Source organism: Dendroctonus ponderosae, unplaced genomic scaffold (genome assembly GCF_020466585.1).
Source record: "Dendroctonus ponderosae isolate FM_Combo_2020 unplaced genomic scaffold, Dpon_F_20191213v2 Dpon_F_20191213_2, whole genome shotgun sequence".
Lineage (NCBI taxonomy): Eukaryota > Metazoa > Arthropoda > Insecta > Coleoptera > Curculionidae > Dendroctonus > Dendroctonus ponderosae.
Genome location: NW_026018165.1, coordinates 14,273,733 through 14,296,207, shown reverse-complemented (window position 1 = coordinate 14,296,207; position 22,475 = coordinate 14,273,733). Strand labels below are relative to the sequence as shown.

Genomic DNA, 22,475 nt, shown 5'->3' with positions numbered 1-22,475 from the left:
TCTTTTTTAAAGACAAAAATTTTTGAGGCAAAATACCCAAAAAGAAGTTTGTAAAAAATGAATCCGCCTCAACAATATAGAACTTATCTACGAATATAATTGTATACGATATTATATACTTAGTTGATTTTGTATGATTTATATTGCAGACTGAACATCGGTAAATTTCGGGAGTTCAGCTCCTAAAAGTGGCATCTCGAAAAAATAAACGAATTTTGAAATCTGTCATCGCAGTATTTCATAGCCTTTTAAATATAGCTCCTGCTGTGATGATTTATTTCGATTTCTCCAGTCGGAAATTATAAAACAACCCATAAGAATTTAACTCGTTCCATACTGGGTTGAGTGAACATTTTCAATTAGCAGATATTCGTCTGAAAAAGTCCGCAGCATTCAGTTGCATATTTGCTCAAAAGTTTCTCAGCCAGATTTGTGCAACACGTGTTTAATTGAATAAACGATTGGAATAATCATTTATATAAAGTCTACAGATATTTGTTTAGTTTACTCAACTAAAAATATTAAGTAGACTGCAATACAGTAAATAGAGTCCATAAATTGCGGTTTGTTTGACATTCCCAGGCGATGTTTACTCTCAATAAAAATTTGGGTCACATTAAAGTATGGCAGGCAGTAGATCCCCAGATTTACTAACTGAAAAAGTGCATTTCTCATTTTCCGTGTCAGATTTCGATTGGGGCAATGATTTTCACAAACAGTGACTGCCAGGAGATTCAAATGGATTTGCCAGCAAAACTGAAATAGATTTTAACGTAAATATGTCAGCAATGGGACTAGTAGTTTGCTTATGGGGTATACCTGTCCGGAACAGTCTGCCTGTCTAGCTTTTAAGATTTAAAGGGCCAAATAAAGCAAAAACGGGGGCCCGAAGTCGCTTCAGAAGCTATTTTCGTCGGATTTTGGATGTGTAATTGACTGCCACGAACTAGACTAGATGATACACAGTCATCGTATACTTTTTTCTTAGTTTAAACCAAATTAATTCCTTGCCAGTCGAATTGGAAAAAATTGTGAAAATAAGGTCTTAAACAGATGACTGTAATAAAGTTATAAAAACTTGGTTATCAAAAAACTAGTTTAGGTAAAGTTTCAAGACGTCCCATTCGGATCATCGACTGGTGTTGATAGAAAACTGTTTTTACTTTCGAAAGTTGAACTGCAAAACTTTTCCATGACCCGCGCCTGAATGAGTCATTAATTTGTAGTCGAGCTTTCAGACATGGCGCGGTGCTGCCACATGCACCCCGCCTTTAATTATTTAATTTATTCATTTTATTAAGGCAAATGATTTCAAGGAAATGATATAAATCGACTGAGTATACACGCGAACCGATGTTTCAGGTCAAAAGACACTTTATGTTGGTTGTTTGCTGCATGCTTTCACGGCTTTTTCGGCTGATTTATTCCCCAGCCGATGAAGCCTCCAATTAATTATTGTCAGAGGATGGTAAGATGAACAACATTGATTTACTATCTTTGATTAAGATAGTATGTAAATTGACAAATTAACAGTTGGAGTTTGATAAAAAAAAGCGGAAAAAATTATCAGTTTCTTGATCGCTTCTTTTCATCAGTTTCTTTTAGCTTCTTTTCATCGGTTTTATTTCACACATTTCCAGATCTCACATTTTCATTAAAACGGCCTGAAATACTATTTCAACGCTGGGGAAATACAAATAAATGGATAAATGAACTTTTCAACTTCAACTGCCGCACTATCAGAATATGTTAAACAATCGTTCAAGTGTTCTGATGATAAGATAAAGAAGATCCAACTATCCAATTGTGCATGAGCGCAGAACAACTAAAAACACTGCAAGGTGTAGGCAAAATTGCCAAGAAATTGTGAAAATTCGGCTAGAAAATTCAATACTTTTGCATATTTCACCATACTTCGAAAGTCATTTGGCTGCCATCCATAATGATTTTTAAAACTGTGTTAGATGAGATGTAGAAAGTTATAGAAACACAACGGATTCTTCTTGTCTGGTCCTATTTTGATCTGTTAAGGCCACACACACTGAGAATCGTAAATTTATCCATCATACAGTGTACGTTCGAATAATAAACTTCATACACACTGGTGAAAAAAGAGAAAACACAAACATATCCAGAAACGAAAAGGGGGCTACAATGTAAGCGTTTTGAATTTAAAAAATAAACACATTTATTTTTTATGCATCTTGTCCAGTAAATATTATGAGTGATAGTGATATTAAAATTATAATTATTAAATTTATGGCTAGTTAATATTTTTTTGTTGCGACAACTTACAAATTAAAGAGAAAAGAAATATGCAAAAGACAATTTCACTCTTCAGCGAAAAGATGATTATTTAAAGTTTTAAAATTCATTGCAAGGATTATGGCATGCCTTTTTTGAAAAAAATTGCAAGTTTCTTAATAATATTGATTTGAACTTTGTGTTCAATTAAATTTCAAGTCTTCAAAATCTGTGGAAATTTGCCCAATTTTATCGAATTTCAAGACATACTTTCTGGTTGTTTGGTAGCAATGCCTGTCAGTCAATTTGAGCTTATTTATGGCCTCAGGCAACGTCCGTTCAAGATAATTTTATCAATAAACTGTGCGGGTTAGGTGGAATTAATTAAATTTAGACCAGTTTTCAATGGACATTTGATTTAAATTAAAGGCAATACGTACATAAAGAACAACATGATTATTTTTAGGACGCAAAGGAAAAATGGAAATAGAATAGAAAAAAATAATTCAATGTTATCAAAGTCGAAATTTTCGCCTCGAATTCAGATGGATAGCAGCAAAAGTTTAGGAGAAATTTAGCAACAATAAGGACCAATCAATCAAATATAGTTCGGATTTCGCGGTCATTGCTTGAAACTGCTGATATTTTCGGGCAATCTTCTCTCATCTTCAGAGGTGGCACAGTAGCTGAATTTGATCAAATCTAATTATTTTTTTTACTTCCGTTCTTTTATTTCCAATTTTCCTTTGCGTCCTAAAAATCATCATTTTGATCTTTATACACATACCTACGTATTGCCGAGTGAAAAAATTTCATTCAAAAGCCATTGAAAAACGATCTAAATGTAATTAATTCCACCTAACCGGCACAGGTTTTTGACAAAATGCTCCCAAACGGACGAACGAAGGAAACAAATTATTTTCTACTACGGTCTAAAATCTCGAAAACCCCATCAATTGTATGCAATAATAATCAGTCTTATTTAATATTAAAAAATAGTTAACAACAAGGACCAAAGTCCTCAAACCACTACTCAATTCCCTAACCATTAGCCTCTAGAAATACACATTATTCTGGACGTTTATTCCCGTCATAACATTTATATTAATTTCTGGGACTGAAACGCACAATTAACCCCGAAGAATCGTAAATATTTGAAACGAAGGAATGAGGGCGCATGGTTTGAATGCACATGATCTATTTGGACGCTTCATTAAATTTATCGCCCAAGCCGGCGTATCGACCAGACCTGCACCCCATTTTCGGGGTAAATTTGGCAAAATATCATATGACTCTTTACACGTACAAAGCAGGAAGGAACGCCTTCTGTTTATTGAGCGAATGACGACAGTCACGCAAAATGTCCAGTTCTCACTCACAAAAATATGCTAAAAATTTCCCTGTTGCTTATGAAGGCATTCAATAAACAGAGGACATTTCTTTCTGTTTCCTAATATAAAAATTGTATCAATCATAGATTAAATAGGGCTTTAGTTAACCAAAAACGTATATATTCTTTTAAATTAGCAATCTAAAAAATGCATGTGGACAAATGGGAAAACATGATGGGAAAAGGATTAACATCTTAATCGCAATTATCTTGCTTCCCCATTAGTTTTAACTAAATTGACTTGCTTAAAGTTGGCGTTCATTGCCTAAACCAGAAAGCTGAAAGCTGATAATTTTGGTTATAAACTGTGAAATATGCGTTTATCTCCACCCAGTGCGCTTCAGGTTAAGTGGTGCCATAAATATTCAACAAAATTGCAATAAATTCCTCCAGATATAAAACTTGCGAGGTGCACTGGAAACTGAGCCTGCTTCGAACTCCACCAAAACGGGATATTTTGAAGGATTTTTTCAAAAATTGTCGCGTTTATTTAATTAATAAACGACGCAATTTCAAAAGTACATGACACACATTCTTGCAAAATGATATATGATAATTACAAGCTCGCATGTATCAAGTCTGGTTTGCTCTTTAAATGTTACTTGCAAGGAAATCTCTATTTGGCGACATTAAGGCTCGTTTTAACTAGCATTAATAAATGTCATATTGCAAGTAATTGGAGAAAAAGGAATACGATTCGTCAAGACTTGATTGGAAAATATTGATATTAACTCTAATTTAAAATATGGTAAGAAAAAACGCAACTGGATTAAGATCAATTTGATACAATTTTCGATGATTTATTGCCATGTTCGATTGCCAGATGTTCAGTTTTCATCTTCTGATTCAAATAAAAGTGTAAACCCAAGGATAATTTGAAATAACAAAAAATATTGTGAGTCAGCTATTGACATTATCAACAATTTTCCCATCAAGAGCAGATTCTAAAGGAAATCCCGGTTTACATGACATTAAAGCGTTTTAGTTCAACAAGCGTAGTCATAACTTGAGCGAACCGCAAGCCATAATTCGTCGTCTGGACTTTAAGGAAAATAGTGCATTTTATTTCCATTTACTTATCTGACAGATTAATGAAGAGTTCAGTGGCACAAGTTAAGCGGCCGTTATTAGTTTGCTCATTTTCTTTCTTTTGTAGCAATTAGTGCAAATACAGCTTGCTAGAAAAGGAAACATGTTGGCGGTCGGTTCACAGGCTGATTGTTTAATGAGGTTTAGTTTTTCGCACAGATCAAGTCTGCATGTGTTTTCGTCGATAAACAGAACGTTGTTACAACATCATAAAATAGAAGCTAAAATTAATAGAGGATTAATAATAAATTTTAATTATTAATGTTTATTGTTGTTTCATGCGAAAGAACTATTAATCAAGTTTTGCATTTCTTGAAATATTGACCCCAAATTTTCGTTTTGAATACCCGAAGGATGGATTTTGTAGCCCTTAATAATTCAGAACCACCCCAGTCTATTTTCCAGCTCTGCGAAAACGATAAGCTCTCATAGTTGAGCGACAGTAGGAAAAGGGAAAGGCGATCGATAAAATAGTCTGTCGTGGGTTTTCTTGAATGAAAATTGGAGCGCCAGTAACTTATTGTGTCTGCTTTTCGTTATTTACGACGCTTTCGGATCAGTTCAATCCGGCGTACGCTTGAAAAATTTTCCTAGTTGGAAAGCTGGATAACTGATCTTGTTTCTACTAAATTTGCCGATGAGAAATTTGAAAAGTCCAGCTAAACATTTCTTTAAGGTGAACAGTTTCAGATGTTCCTCAATAAAAACGTTTTTTTCTGTTAAAATGAAGAACTCAATGCGCTTTTTGGGGCATGGAAAAATGAATCAAACGTACCAAACCAAAACAGCAGCAAACCACATAGAGAATCTCTTCGGTGTCGGATTTCTACAGACCCTGTGGATTGGAAGTCAAAAATAAATCTTGCTAATAAACGGGAAAAAAATGGCGAGGTATTCGCAACACAATCTCTTCGACCTTTTGCATTAACCGAACGTGTTGGTAAGATGAGAACCGGCAGCAGCAATTCCAGGGAGAATTCGTAGGTCTGCAAGTATTTCCGGCAGACAAATTTCTAATATTATCCCAACGACTTGTTTAAATATTCAAACGACTGCATTTGCACGCCTTCGCTCGGTCGTTTCGCTTATTTTAGTTGGCTTAACCTGCTTGGTGCACTTTTGATCTTCCTCGGCTGAAGAAACTGTAGCGAATTTCATTTTATTCGGAACGGGATTCGTTTTCAGGTAAATATTTCCGTCTAATCTGCACATTTAACTGCAGCAGGACGGTTTATGCAATTGTTTATGGAATTTCCTAATTAGAAAGTTTTTGCTAGACTAAACGGAGTTTGTTAGGATGAACTTATTCCAGACTTTCAGCGAGTTTGCCAACATTTAATTTTATATAATTAAAATGATTTGAACTTAAACTTAAGACAAATTTATTGTTTCTGACCAATTAGTACGGTTAATTCGAATAATGTCAACTTTTGCTTTATCTCTTCGTATTCTATCAGCTCAAGTCCCAGCAGCATATTACACAGTGATTCTAAATTTTCGCATGAATAATGAGCCTTCGGATGATTTCCTCCGCAAGTCTGAACCTCCAATCTAAACCTCAATATTCAGTTTTATTGGACGAGCAGTTTATTTGCATCACGTAACAACCGGAGCCTCAAGAGAATAAATAAAAGTGTGTTTGCACTGTGTAGGGAATGGCGCCAGCCTTATATTGATTGTCTAGATATTGCAAAGTGACAAACAACAATAAATAGATACACTCGTAAATATAACAGGAATATGGGAGACATTGTGTGCATAAGCGGCGGAAATTATGTAAATTGTAATATATTAAGACAAATGGTAACTATTAAACATTCTTGGACAATAACCTTTGTTTCGAACGTGCTAAGTAAGAATAATTATCTATTTATAGGCGTATATCTATCTGGAATTGCAATTGGTGGCGCTAGAGTGGTGCCTCATATTTACAGAGTGATTTGATGTTGCTAAAAAACTAATAACCGAGTAATTATTTATTCGTCAGGTTTTCTAAATAATTTATGCTTGGTAGAAAATGTCTTTGTCCGGTTGAGTCAGCAGAATGACAAATAGGAAACCGCATTAGGCCGGCATCAATGAGCCCATGTGAACTTACACTTTTTAAATCAATCTTTAAGAATATTCAATTTGAAACGGGCACAAATTAAGTGTGAAAATCTAAAGCAAACATTTCTTGAGTCTATTTGCAATTTAAACGAGCTCCCTTTACGTATTCTATGGCATAATGGACGGCAGTAAAATTGTTTGCTCAATGAAGATCTGGTAATTGAATTCATGGATAGCCACTTAAGGAACGTAGGTGCAGAAAACGGTGTTATTTATTATGCTTAATTGTTCCTTCAAGAAGAGCAACAACTGCGAGTTTACCAGAGGCGCACATTTTCCGCAAACCGCCGTGTACATTTCTCAATCAACATTTTCAGCCAGGACGTAGCCAACAACAAGTAAGTTTATTAACTTTCAATTTTAACGACCGACAATTTAAACAAATTTTATGGACAATGTAAGTCATATCAATAGCCTGTTCTTTGTTGGTAAATCGATTCGGGCAAGTGCACTTTTGTTATGCTAATGAATGCGTGTTAATGCACTCGTAAAATGTTAGATATTGGACGGAGCAATAAAATATTGCAAGGCCAGAAATGTGTTATTTACGTTGTTTGATCTTTCAGATTGAACTTGGCATAACACTTAATTAAGGCAATATCCTAGAGGTTCAGAAGCTTCGATGTGGGCAAGATGATTTTTTAGCGTTGAAATTTAGAAAAGTGTTGTAAGACCTTCAATTCCTGAACATTTCCTTGTAAAGCTGAAGTGGTATTAAGTTTTTGTGCGAACAAAGTGTAAAACAAACTGATCTCGCTATCAAATGCAGCCACACTTAACGATGACAAACAGTAAGCACCAGGCTTTTGTAAATGGAGCTTCTACTTCGTTGGCGCAAATACTGGAAATCGCGCAACTTGAAAACAGTAATTGTGCCGACAATGGGAAGATTTTCGTTGCTTTGTTAGCAACGCTTCCTTAGTTAGCTTGATCCAGTAGTTTCGAAATTAAATTCCAATAAGATGCAGCAACAAAGGAAGGAAGTCTTGCCAATTCCAAACAATGGCCAAGAAATCCTCAGTGGCTTGACAAGAATGATGGTTTCACCAGCTAAAGATCATTCCATCTTATTTCGACCAGCTGAGAAAGATTATCATTTATCTATAGCTAAATTGTTCCTATCTGGGCTATTATAGATAAGCTATAAGTGAGCCGTTTTCTCTTAAAGTGGTGTACTTAAGTGTATTTTTTTTGTATCAAGATATTTAAGGTTTTACATTTGAATAATTAGAAAAATATGGTATAATCTATATGATTTTTGCTTGTTTTGTACTGTATAAAATGGTCATTATCAATGAATTTCAAAGTAATTATATTTCTAACTTTATTATCTATGAACATTTGTTATGATACAAATAATGAAATTTTAACAGTTTTTTTTGGAAAAAGTTTATAGTAAATTGTATTAATTTATATTCTTTGTCAAAATTTTCTACTTTCCAAGAAAGCGACTCAAATATTATATCGTAGTTTAGTACCATGAAACGTCTCGGAAGCAGTTAATTGATGACTGTATTATGGAAAATATAAAATCCAACTTCGGTGTGTTCGCAATCAGTTGCAACATACAACCATATGAAATGAAAAAATAAATACTAGACATTACTTATAAACATGTGGAGGTTGCGTTGGAGAGTCCGAAAGTAGGTATTTTTGAGCAGCAAAAGCTCTTACATATATGCGAGTGAATCAACCAGTCGGGAAACTTGCTGTTTCTTCTCCAGAGTTTAAAGTACATTTGCAATCCAATCGTTGTGAGGCAAATGAGGAAAAAATAAAATTAAATGAACGCAATGTTAAGAACTCACAAGGAAGCTTGTGGCCAAGAACTCCAACATACTGACTCAAATGTCTAGAATAAACCAAGTAAACCTAAAAATGAGTTTGAGGATTTTGAAACTTCTTTTACCATCAAAAAACAATTTTACCCCTGAAAGCTTTCTACAAGCTTTAACAGTCCTAGTCGAGTAAGTCATACTAAAAATGTAATTATGTGTCATTTAAATTTGGCGCCATTCGATCGGTTCGACTAACGAGCTAAATTTAGTGCACATCCTTATTTCGTATCATGTCCTGATGTAATAATTATTATTTGTACAGCTTTCAGGGTCTTCCGATACTGTTTGGTGCTTACGAAGATAGTGAATAGTAATTAGATTTCCTTTCAACATTTTCATTGATAAATTTGTATGAAAAAACTGTCCATGAAGATTAATATAAATTTATTACCGCTTTTAACAATAGGGTTTTGCTGAAGCAATAACTAATACGCTCTGGCTTATGTCCAATTATAATCAAGTATTTATTGCACGTTGGAAACGGTATTTACCAACAAAATCCATATCAATTAACCCACTTTCCCAATAAAGCGGCAAATGGGATATCTCTTTTTAATACTTTATTTAAACAGCTTAATAGAACGGTTTACTCATTGTAGTTTAGAAGCCGAACTATGTTGTTAGGTTGCATCGGATTTTCAACCGAATATTCTTCAAAAGCATAATAAATTTCGTAACTACCGGCATTCGACATCATTATTGCATTATTTATCGTGACATGATCAATCCCAGTTGTTTTCAGACAATCGAGTATGTATCGGCATTCTGCTATGTGATCGAAATGCATTGTTGCATAATCATAAGTAAGAATGTAACTTTAAAATTGAAATCAACTTGTCTTATTCGGTATGTGCCCGCTATCTTGCTGTTTTGTTGACCTTCCAAAAAAGGCCGCTCGCAGGGTTTATTGATTCAATTTCGGGCCTCCAAGCATAATGCAAGTCATTTATGTATGCTGGTTTTTCTTCGTCTAAACAAAACATATAAACTAAGAGAATTGTGTGTGGGTTTTTCTCCAATCTACTAGCGGAAAATAATACATTTGTAAAGGCAGCAAAAGGGAGGGTTTACCAGGAGAAAAAACGTTGAATGGACAACTGGCATGCGTCGGAAATATTTTGGCTGTGTTTATTTGGATAGTTACTTACGTACTTTTCCAAATAGAGAAATTAAGGAAAATGTTTCAAAAATCTTTTAGACACTAAGCAATTGTTAATGCATCAAATTATGCCTAGGACGGGGTGTTTTTCGAGCACATGTAGAAAATTCAGGGAGTGTAGCGGAAGTGAGTAAACGGCCCTATAAACATGTGGCGGTAGAAAACTTATTGGCGTCGAGATAAAAAGCGATAAAGATATGTGGTAGCAGTTAAGGAAAATGATGTTCTTCACTGTCTGAAATGATTGGTTTTAGACCAGAACTAACAGTAGTTGGACACATTTTTTCGTTCAAACCACTCTCCCGCATAAAAGAAGGTAATACAAAAAGACAGTCAGATGATCTGAAATTATGCTCAAGCAAATTAACAAACGATATTAATTTCTAAGCGAAAAAGTATCTTAAAACATCTAAACATTTTACTTATGTTACCACTGACTTAGGCCTGTTCTTACTTGGCCGTCCACAAGTACGAAATTCTTCCATCGAGCCTAGACATATTTCAGCATTAAAATGCAGCTAAATTAACTTGAAAGCTTATTAAATAAGCATCTAGCTTCTAGTCGTTATTTTAAGTATAAGACTTTTCTGCATATAGAGTGCAGGTGGGAGTATGTGCCTTAAATACAACGTCATAAAATAATGTTTGAAACGTGTCTTAGGTATAGAAGATGTTTTGGCCCCGGTGCTGGATTTGGCAGAAAAAACGCGTAAAAAATCTCACGGCTTTCATTTATTTGTATATTTCCTCAAAATACCAGAGCATCCGATTCATTTTTGGACATCATCGTTGAGCATTTTCCTTGAGATTCAGGACTGTTTCCCACATGGGACCAATCGAACAATGTCTTCGGGCCACCATTGGCTTTCCCCTGGTGAATTTTGCACGCATTGTGCGTTATCTGGTGCAACAAATGCAGGCCATTAACCCATAACACACCTCTTGATTTATTGACGAGCAAAGTAGACAGCAGGGCACAGTTAGTCAACGCCTTAAATGTAGTAAAACACCACTTGCAGACAGTACGATCAGACAGTGTGGGCAGCTTTGAAAGATAGAGCTGGAACGTACCACGTTAGTAGTACAACCAGTCATAATCGGGGCAACATTATTGTTATTGTTATTAGCGTCATCATCCTTCATCTGTTAGTCTTCGTGCAATGGGCTTAGAGCAGATGGAGTTTTCTTAGGCCATGTTTTCTGGTGGTGGAAATATATCGTGTCTTTCGAGCCTCAGCATGGCACCTGATGCAGCTTCAACTTCCACTGAAGATTTTTCTACTGCTTTTGCAGAACCGATTTTTTATCGCCTTCGAACATTCAAAGGACTAATAAATAAGGCTTACATAGAAGCATTAAATGCTTGATACGGATTCCATAAATTTGCAATTTGCTCCCGTGAAGCGACTAGCAGTTTGCTGACCTACTGGTTGTTGGTAACGTCAAAAGCCGGCCTTTTATTCGAATTTCAAATGTAATTTAAGCAGTACCATATATTTTGTGGGAACAATTGAACAGTACTGAAACATGGATTAAACGAACCTTGAACCAGCTGAGAGTGAGTACGACCATTGCATGTACGCATCGAATCGAAAAATAAAGCAGAGGCGGAGTTGAGCAATAAAATAACGAATTTGGTGAAAACAAGGCAAATTCGGTATCGGAATTGATTTTTTGCGAAAGTAGTGGAATTAGTCATGTCTTCAGCATAAAGGCGGACAACATTTGCGGAGCATATGGGGCCAGCAAAATACATAATTTCACCGCTTTATTGAAAAGTTTTCTTGAGGCCAACAATAAATGTGCATTCTGTGAAAAGTTACCTGCAACTGTAAAACTATAGTTATGTTTTTGAGCCAAAAACTTTTGGAGTTTGTGTCAACAATGTATACCTTAGTCGTTCTTCAAAATGCACATTTTGAAGTATGTATGAAGTTTAACTCCTCAATCAAGTCTGAAGCATAAGAAGACCAAAATCACCGTTTCACTGTTTTTATTTGGTGCTTCAACCACTTAATAAGTCATCAAATCAATCGTTTGGAATCGACTGACTTTTGCCGTTTTTAGTAAAAACTATGAGATTGTAAATTTTAAAAGAAAGTGTTTCCGAGTCGCTTAAAATCACAGCAACAATAAGTTATTTTTCTCATCAACATTTGCAACTGGAGAATTTTTGGGGTTTTGGGCCGTTGTGGAAAAGAAGTTTACCAATAACTCTTTGTATTTGTTGCCCTGCTTTTTGAGAGGATTTCAAATCGTTTAAAAATGACAAAATTTGCTAATTATTTTTTAACTCTTGATAAATTTTAAATTAAGAACTAGGAGTCATTTCAAATCAAATAATTATTCAGGATGCATTAGAAGCTTTTGAAACATTCGATCTTTTTCAGCACAAGCATCAGAAATGTGCCTGTAACAAGATTTTTCGAAAATTAATGCGTTATTAAAAATAGCTAATTTAGTAGTAATTAAAGTAGGGTTTGATCGCGATATGAACAACTGTTTATAATTAAGATTATAGTGGCCACATTTTTCACATTTAGTAGAAATGTAATAACACACAAAATTCATTAATAACACATTCCCAGCTAATGAACGACAAAATGAAATCTTGATGTTGTTGACGATGCTTTTTCCATTTAGTTTCGAATATAAAAACAAATTAATTTCACTTGAATTAATGCATTTTCCACAATTGGTAGCACATTTATTATTTCCCAGATTGAATTGGTGTCAACTGCCAGTCAATTGTCGATTAGTTTTTTAATGGATGTGTTTCATTTCCTATGACCAGGTTCAAAAACCGAGCTATTCTATAAATAAATTCATAAATAAATATAAAACACCATTGTTTACGCCTGTTTACACACATAAGCCGACAAGCCCATGAAATATTGCAGATGTGTTAATAGAATGAGTTCTAATAGAAATGTTGAATAATATTCCAGATCAAATCGAATAGTTCGCTTGAAGTCATTAATAGGATATTTAGGACAAAGTTGTGATAAATTTTAAGCTCAGGATCATCACTTGGAGATCGAGACTACTAAATATTTATGAATCGATTGGAAAGTATAATGCGTTTTCTGTTATGGCACAATACGCATTTTGTGTTTGATTGAATTTGAATCTCATTCATTATACATAGAGGCGAAATTGAGGAGCAACTGAAAAATTGTAACTGAGAAAATTTAGGACGCAGGCTACCTGTAATATATAAAGCATCACGTAAAATAACAAATAATCATAAAAAAACCCTGGAATCACTAATTACCATGTAACGACCCACTAATGGCCTGAAGTGATTCACCATAAGAAATACCATCGAACACTCTTTAGGTCTGACTTGCAGATTTTCGAAACTTGCAACATCTTCCGGTGAAGCCATTAGTGATTCTTCTTGGGGACTAATTCATGATAATCCACGTTTGGAGAATCCCCTTTGAACCCCGTTACGACCGGGTGATTGTTTGTTTAAACACGATGATACATTCTTCTTCCGATCACCGGTTTACTTTCTTGGCTGTTAGTCATTTGAACGTGCAAATTTATGAATGAGCGGCACGTTCTTTGAGGCTAATTAAGGCTTCTCGGTAATTAATAATAGATACTATTTCATTGAGTGGTTATTTTTTCCGTTGGGATTTGGAGCAATACGTAATCAAGTTTTTATGTTTAATTTCTAAAAACTCCTTGTGTAATTTTAGGCGCTTATTGGAATTTCAAAGTTTAGAACTCATTTTAGTATCTTCTGGCTCTACGTTCGTTTACTTCTAAGATACCAACACTCCTGGTACTTTTTCTAATAGCGTCTTCCTATCTAGTTTTGCGTTTAACGCGATTCAGTGCCTTATAAGGCGCTAGTCACTTACATTAACACGGCTTAAAGCTGATACATCCACGACAATGCTTAATGGATTTGATACCATGAAATCTCACTTCTAGTCACTCCATCTGGACTCTGCCATGTTCATTTTCTTTGCAGTTTATTCAGGAAGATCGAGTTCAGTACACTTCGGTTCCTCGTGTTTAAAATTTTGCCTTTTAGAATTTTAGTAAACAAGAATCATTCAAGGACATAAAACACAGACATTCATTCAGTGATGTTTCTGCTTTAGCAATCAGCAATTACGCATACAAAGGAACTATCTATTGTGAGAACATTTGCGTAAAACTGAAAAAAGCTTAAAAACCGCGTTACAAAGAACTTTGTGTCTGCAGGCTGAATTACTGACCGGCTAATGAATCATTAAGCCCCATATGTGTCTTAAATGTGAGTTTTGTTATTTTTATCGTTCTCAACGTAATGTTGATGTCGCAACCGCACTTACGTGTGGTCGACGAAAATGGATAATAATTTCCAAATAAATTACTATGTGGCTACCCTGAAGAAGTAGTATTTGGAGTGTCTCTACGTTGTTTGCTTCTTCCAATCTTTATCCATTTAAGGAATAGCGATTCGTTTACTGAACTTTACGCGCTTTACTTACGGATAGTTAATCCTTACCTGAAACAATAAAAACAGCAATATTAATCCAGAGAAAATGAAAACGATGGACAATATTAAGACACGTTACATGTTCTGTTCATTGCAGGTAACGAAATATGCTGTTGGAAATATTTCAAAATGAATAATTTGGAAAATTTTCGCTCTGAATCAGTGCTCAAAATAAATATTTTTAAAAGAAAAGCACTTATAGCTCATGATTCAACTTCCCCCAAAGCTTTCTAATATTGTTGCTCACATGATAAACTGTGTGCTTCAGTTAATGAAATGGGTTTATTAGTCTCAAGCCAATTAAAGAAAGATACATTATAATTTCCAGTTGTTATGGTGGCCGATGGTCTGTATATTTTATTGGACCATTGGAACTTTTTCCTGTGAATAGCTTGTTTTCAACAACTTTCAAACTCCGCCCCTGCTAATTCGATATTTCATCATCAACTCAAGTTTCGCAAACATCTAAAGGGCGGCCTTTTCTGCCCGATAAAGTTTCAACTATGTAAATCCAGTCACGTGAATCAGACAAACCCACTTAATGAAATTCACAGTTTAATGAAATTCATTAAATATGCGGAATGTGTCGGCCACTACCGTTTCCAATAAAGTATCCGGTCAAATACGTGCCAGCCAAAACATTTTATTTCTCTGCAACCATCGCTAGTGACAATCACTGAACAATGCAAGGGAAACGACTCATCACAGTCCTGTCTGGATGGAAGTCGCTAATTTCGTATTCTGTGCGAGAATGAGAAAGTTATGACGACTGGAATATCAGTTTATGTCATAGTTTCAAGATCGTGGAAAAATAACTGGGATGTGAAGATGTGGATCCAATAGAGATAAATGGAAGCATATTGAAGATGTGACAATCTGTTCATCAGTCAATGTAAAGAAACTTGCTGTAAAGGCTGAAGAAGACTAATTTTTTAATTTATTCTCTGAAAAAAAGTAAACGAAGGTACGAAAAGAGTTACGGCATCCACAAGAAATGGGGCGTCGAACAATGTGTTCAACATATGGCTTCAGAAACAGTACTACTCGCTTAGATCAACGGAATTTCAAAGAAGACTTATATTTGGCAGCTCTGGTCAATGAGACAAACAACCTCAGCTGCTCTGGAAATTTTGCACAACTTCCACAAAATTGTTATAAATGCAAAAGTCTAGAATGATTATCAAAATAGTGTAGACGAGTGATAGGAAGCATCTGATGATCATTTCATATTTTTCAAATTGAATAAATTAAGTTTTTAGCTGACTTTGATTAGAGCTTGTTGTTGTCCTCGCAAACGCTTACAGAAAAAAAACTGGGTACAGAGTTGTATATAATGAAAATAGTTTGCACATCTAAAGCATTTGCGCCAAGAAAAATTATTAAATTCATAATCTCAAAGGTTTAAGTCGGGAGGTTCCGCTGGCCAATTAGCCAAGGACCACCATCTCGACTTATCACATGTATTTTCTTAGAAGACTTTTAGGATAATCGCAAAATTTTCCTTGCAAAGGAACGTTACAGTTAGATATTTTCTACCAACAACTCGAAAATTCCATAGACAACTTTCTAATTTATTTGTTATTATATTAATCATAACTGCTACTGAGTTAACTATAAAAATATTGAAATTTCAAACCGCAAATGTCAGCCATTGACGCAAACAACGTAACTTCCATCATTAGCAGAATCACACTCATTCTCCACTAATTCCATTAAATTTGGCAAAAAATGTCTTTAGTCATATTTTCTCTACTAGATGATCACCAAGAGCTCTTGTTTATTGTCCATTAGGCAGGATAATCTCAACCTATGAGCGAACTAATCGACTTAACTCAGTAAAGCCGACCTTAATTGAGTGGATTCTTAACCTACTTTAAATTGTATCAATAGCTTATACACAGGAAATACCTGGGAGGTCTATTATTAGATAATTGCATAGGGTGTTTTATTTTTATCGTCCATTTTTCAGATTTTGTAATCACTTGTGAATATATCATCGGTTGTTAAACACTCTTGGCAATGAATATGTGTTTTATAAATATTTTACTGAAAAAACACGTGCGACAAGTAGGAAAACGCTGCATGCTGTTTGGAAGAGAAAAATAAAATGATTCAAAATTTATCAGTCAACTGCTTATATTATTTAATTCCGGACCGGAAATTGTGTTCCTTTGATTAATATACACTCGCTTTGCTCGCCCTAAGTGCGTAAATGCGGTAAGAAGAAATTTATCCGCGAGTTGCGTCAATGGTGATTCCTATACGTTTGAATAATTGAATATGTACTCACGTACATGATAAAATGAACAAAAAACCGCAAAAAACATGTAAGGAAACCGACCTCTATTTTTCTAATTTTCAGTAAGAATTTGTGACTAATGACATAATATAAGAGTGGATGTTTTTCTAGAAAACCCAATTACTGAATGCATCTTTACTAAGAACCCAGATAGTAAAACACCAAACAAAACAAATTAAACTGAGAGCGGCACATCAAACATTTTAAGCAGCAAATACATAATTTACAAAACTATTTACTAATGTTTTCCGAGATTTTGCAATTAGGAACTGGCTGTTTAAATAAACACCATAACTGCATTGAAAAATAATGCATCCAAATATACTGGAATGGTAATTTCTGTTATTTCTGAAAAGTAAAGGAATCTTTTCTCCCAGGAACATACTAAATGCGGCCACACTAAACAAACTTGCTTTGTTAATCGAAACATTTTTCAATGAAATTATAATTGATAACTTATTTTAAGAACAAAGAAAACAAACAAACGAGGCGCAAAATAATTTATTATTGCAAGAGATATTTATGCACATCTGCAAGGTTTCATCGAAAGTGGAAGGATTTTTGGCAGAACTTCGCTGTTTATGAAACCTTTGTTTCATCTTAATTCAATTTCGAAACTATGTGAAAGCTTTTTGCGAATTTCAGTAAACAACCCGCCCTGATGTTTCCGGGAAAAGTAATGTAAAAAAGTTGTAAATTTAATAGATGTGATCAACAATCAGAAGTTGTGAGAGCTGTGTGAACTAGATTATAAAAGCAATAAAAAAGAATTCCTGTTTGAAAAACCTTAAACAAACGCGTACTAGTTTCGGTAAACTCAAATAGAGCAGACAGAAATGACTGATTGAGTGTAATTTGATGACCAGTTGCCTGTTTGGTTTCAAATAGATCCAACCTTGGAATAAAAAATTTTGTTTGCTCATATGCTCTTACAAAATGATACACTTTCCTCGTATTTCGTTCGAAATTCAAAAACATTAATTTTATTAAAATGGCCATAACAATAAAATCTAAATCTTCTTCTACACAAATAACATGTTTCGAACGAGGATAACATTGATTTCAGAAATCAAAACATGTTTTAAGTATCTGGAAGTGTACAAGAAATTTTACAGGATGTACGAGCCCTCATAACAAAGCGATAATCGTCGAATGGATGCCATTAAGTTGTACTGAAGCAAAAATAAAAAAAAGTTGGGCGAAGATGCGTCGAAGAACAGATAAAACTTTCGTAGTAAAATACAAATTCGTTAAGCGTTAATTAATTAATGTTAGTATAACATTTTCATAACGCTAGTAGTTAAAATAGATAGACGATTTACGAGTAAACTAGAGCGGGTTTTGATATCGCGTAAGTCGCCGATAACCTCATAAAGCAAATAATGATTTGTTAGCATTTAATGAACAACAATAAGTTTAATTGCTTGTTAAAACAATTCAAGGAGATTTGGGAGATAAAGGACTGCCTTCGATGCAAGCTATTAATAAGGGCGTCCTTCCGATAAACGCACTTATTATTATTAATTTAATTAACGTTGATCATATCTTTGGATTCCGTGATGAAACTTTATCCAGTAGGAAAATATGAACTAGATTCACGCAAAGAAAAATATTTGCAGTTTGCTCAAACTTTCTGTAAGTACATCACTCCTAATTATGCCAAAAACAATAGAAAAATACGCACAAAACCATGCGTCGTATGATTGGATGAAAAAGCTGTTTTGTGCGATTCTTCTTGGGCATTCAAATGGAAGCACCATTATTAAACAGTGGACAATCAGCGCATCCTGCTTAAGGCGCTTATAAGGTGAATGGTCGAAGGCGTTGAAAAGGTCAAGTAAATACTATTAGTGAATTGAAAAATTAATTGATATTTGGGTTACCAGTTCCATGGCAAATTTTATATGGTGTTTAAAAGGCTTGGAGTGCAAGCTTAAAGGAAACAAATTGTTCCAAGATTTATTTTTTAAACATTTAAAATTTTTGCGGTGTGATTAATGTTTCTCTAATAATTTTAACTGATGTTTTGCTTCCAAATGTCTAATTATTTATCAATTTCCAGTGAAATATTCAATAGACGGATATTTTAGAGAAGAAACAGACGAGAAACAAAATAAATAACTAAAAAAATTACTATTTTCCTGTTAGTATTTGAACACAATTCGTTTCATTGTGAACTGTTTGCTCATATTGGTATAATTGCTGGTAATTTCAGCCTGAGTAATTAGATTCTTCTCCTTTTAACCAATCTCATCTGGCAATGACATAAACCGCCAACATGACCATGTATTAATTAATTAATTAATTAATTAAGAACAAGCCTCTCTTTGTATACGGCGATAGTTGAAAAAGTTGCAAAGATCCCGTAGGTTAAAGCAATTTGTACTAATTTGCAATTTATTTATGACAAAACTAATTAACTTTCGATAATTTTCGCTCAGTTTCTTAAATATTCAGTTTGATTATATTTTCAGCGGCAATTTAACTAATTAATCTAATTAGTTCCTCAATCGAGTCCTCACCGTTCATCAAGGAAGTCATAAAACAGTTTTGTCTTTGATATTTTTCTAATTTGATAAACACGCTTTCAACAACGTTCACCAAAAAAATATACATTCTCAGCATGTACTTGTCTATTGAAGTGAATAACGAAAAGTCCATAAACAATTTTTGGGAATAAGTGGCTTAATTAGAAGCTTCTAAAAAAGTCCCGATTTTATTTAAAATACATATCCTAATGTGGAACCAGAATTATTTGATAGAAAATAGACAAAATAAAATAAAAAAGCTTAACATACATTTTTTCACTTTTCCACAAGACACATTTTCACTAGGCATCACCACCTGGACTTAGGAAATAGTCAATTGTTATGAAAGTAAATTATTTTGTTGAAAAATGCGTAAGAAATGCAGTTAGTGTAGAAAGAGTCAAATAATCAAATTCGATTGGAAACATTGTTTTGCACTTTCAATGCAAAGTGTTATTGCATGTGATGTTGTTGCCTTGATTGTGGGGTTTTAAAAACAAAAATTATGTGACACGAATAAATGAAAGTTGTTTAATCAATATTGGACAATGCATGAATATTTTGTGCAAAAACACCCTGATAAAGGCAATTAGAGTTAATTGAAACAATCAGTGTGATTTTTAAGTTGCGAATAAATTGCTAGATAATTAATGAATAAGTTCCCGCCAAATATCGAATAATTTCTAGGTCTGCATGAAACATTTTTAAGGCAAAAAAATAGTTGTAAAGTAGGTCTTACCAGGTTTCCATCAAGAGCCTCTCTTTTAAAAATCCTAATGTCATTTTTCAAGCATTCACACCGGTCAAAGTGGGCGATTAACAAATAAAACAAAACAAAACAACCCCGAAATCGGCACCGCGCAACAAATGAACAACACACGCGGGTTAACATTTTAGAGTCCATTGTGGTTGCGTCTTTTGTTTTTCGCGACAATGTTTTGTTTGGACAAAGAAACAACGGAGTGCGCGAGGGTTCGCTAAATGCATCTAGTCACTCACTGAGTGCGATTTTTATTATTCGGACTTGTTAATGACGATGATGATCCAGCACATCACAGATATTTGTCATTCATTTCGATAGTGCGAGTTACCGGTGGCCACTTTTCTTCTTGCTCTGCTTCCGGTTTGGGCGCATCGTCGTCAAATTTTCGCGAACTGGAAGAAAACCAACCACAGGCGGGGAAAAAACGATTTTTCCTGTCTGGATTCGGCAAATTGCTTGCTTGATTGTCTGTGGTTTCGGCTTTCGAGGCAAATTGGCGACGACGATATCGAGAGTGCGGTGGACTGGTGGATAGAATCAAGCAAACCTCGCGCACGGCCTACTAGGCTCGACGCTCGAAACAACTGAAAATGAAACCGAGTGCGAGTGTGCTTTGAGTTTCAGCAGCGTTGTTCAGCTGTTTTCTGAAAGAATCATTTTATTGCCAGGGTTTACCCTCCCGTTGATGCGCTTTATCGGCCACGAGACGCGACTGTCCCGTCCCGACGCCGCTTATCAGCTGACATTCTTCCCATACAGGCAGAAGTTATCATATTTTTCCCAGTTTTATAAAATTCCCTAAAATGTGAAGCAATACTGCGTATAATCAGGGTGGAAATCTTTTGGTTGCAAAACAAGATGATGCAAATTTCGTCGATTTTTTGATGATGGAATGTTGAACATTTTTTTGGCTTTTTAATAGTGCAAATTTGCTACAAATTCTCATAAAATCCATTTAACGGCGAATTTTTTTAACTTCACAATTAACAACCAGCTCAACTTCACTTCACAACATCAGTTTTTATTGCTTACAAGAATGTTGATATCATTTGTATAAAATTTGTTGGAAAACATTTTATTTTTCGGCTTGTTTCTTCGTGCAAATTTGCCACAAATTCTCAATTGAATATCATTGTGCACTCAAAAAAACACATTCACTATTATTTTTTGAACTTCGCAATTTATCACCCAGTTGCTCAACAACGCTTCACAGCATAAGTTTTTATGTTTACCAGAATGTTTATATCATTCCTATACAATTTCAGATCACAGCCTCATTTTTAAAGAAAGTTTTTTGTTGTTAAACAGTCGTATTTCTTCTTCAAACTGTTCCTTCAAACGATTTTTAAAGGTCATTTAAATTTATTTTCTCGACGGGTGTTAGTGCTGATTTTCATCAAACTCAACAGAGTTTTAGTACCAATTTTTGAGCAATCCTCTGTTGAATCGCACTCACTCTCACTGTTTTCACAACTTCACTTTCTCAGAAGAAACAATTGAAGCTTTTGAAAGAAAAATTTGAAAACTACCCACAAATATCCGCCTGATCGCATAGTTGCCGTCGTTTTTTTGTGCTATCCCCAAAAACTGCAGATTTTTCAAAATATTTGGAATGTTTTCAACAGAAAACTTTACAAGAAACCAATAAAGATTCAACATGATTCATAAAAGTATAATGTTTAATCTTCCTTTAGCAAACACATGTCACATCCCTTTCCGCTTAAAGCAGCCAAACGTACATACAAATAGATCATAATAAACCTTCAAGAAGTCAACAATCATTTAAACATTATCGGTTCCGATAAATTGAATGGCAGGAGTGCAATATTCCTTTCAAAGAACTGGTAAGAATGTCAATACGTATGCGCTGAGCCTCTTTAAAGCAGCGGTGCAATTGCACGTTGATGTATAGCGACATCGGATAAGAAGCAAACGAGATAAAAATCTGCTTTGTTTCAAATTAAGTGGTCAGTGACATGAGGATTCCGATAAAAAGAAACTGGTAGCACAGAAATGGTAATCTGTCTTTTGTATTTTGCGTCCATCATCAACCCAGCTGCATCAAACTCATGATGGTAACTTCGAGTTCGGTCATCATTATTTATCCTTTAATCCTCTAGTTTAATGCTCTTCCTATCAAATTCTCGTCAATCAAATGTAATAAATATATTCGCTTTTTGCTATCTGCACTCGTGTCAAAACCCAGCATCCTTTTAATCGTTCAGACATAAACACATTTCTATTAACACCAGGAGTTAATTTATACTTAAATGGAATAAATCAACAAATTTAATGTCAATGCTCTTGAGTTTCTCAGCCTCTCTTGGAGGCCACCAAAGTCACCGGATTTACTACGCCAGTTTTCTTCAAAATATGTGGCAAAGATGAAGACAAAAATGGATAATGCTCTAGGCTTCAGATGTTTATCAATCTTAAACGATTAAATTAGGATGACGATGATGATAAAGATGATGTTTTCCGAACTATTAATGCAATTGATTCAGGTATATGAATATTTTGCTCTCTTTTGCTCAATATCTTCCAGAATTGTCAGGGGT

The 22,475-nt window shown here is 34.6% G+C and overlaps 1 protein-coding gene across 1 annotated transcript in view; it reads right to left on the bottom strand.

Moving 5' to 3' along the window:
* LOC109544413 (matrix metalloproteinase-2) overlaps positions 1 to 20,556 on the bottom strand; it is a 58,613-nt gene extending 38,057 nt beyond the window's left edge. The window contains exon 1 of the mRNA XM_048664149.1: positions 19,894 to 20,556. Coding sequence (XP_048520106.1) covers positions 19,894 to 20,058 — 165 coding nt within the window. The 5' untranslated portion in view covers positions 20,059 to 20,556. The remainder of the gene's footprint in view (positions 1 to 19,893) is intronic.
* Positions 20,557 to 22,475: the final 1,919 nt, after the last annotated feature.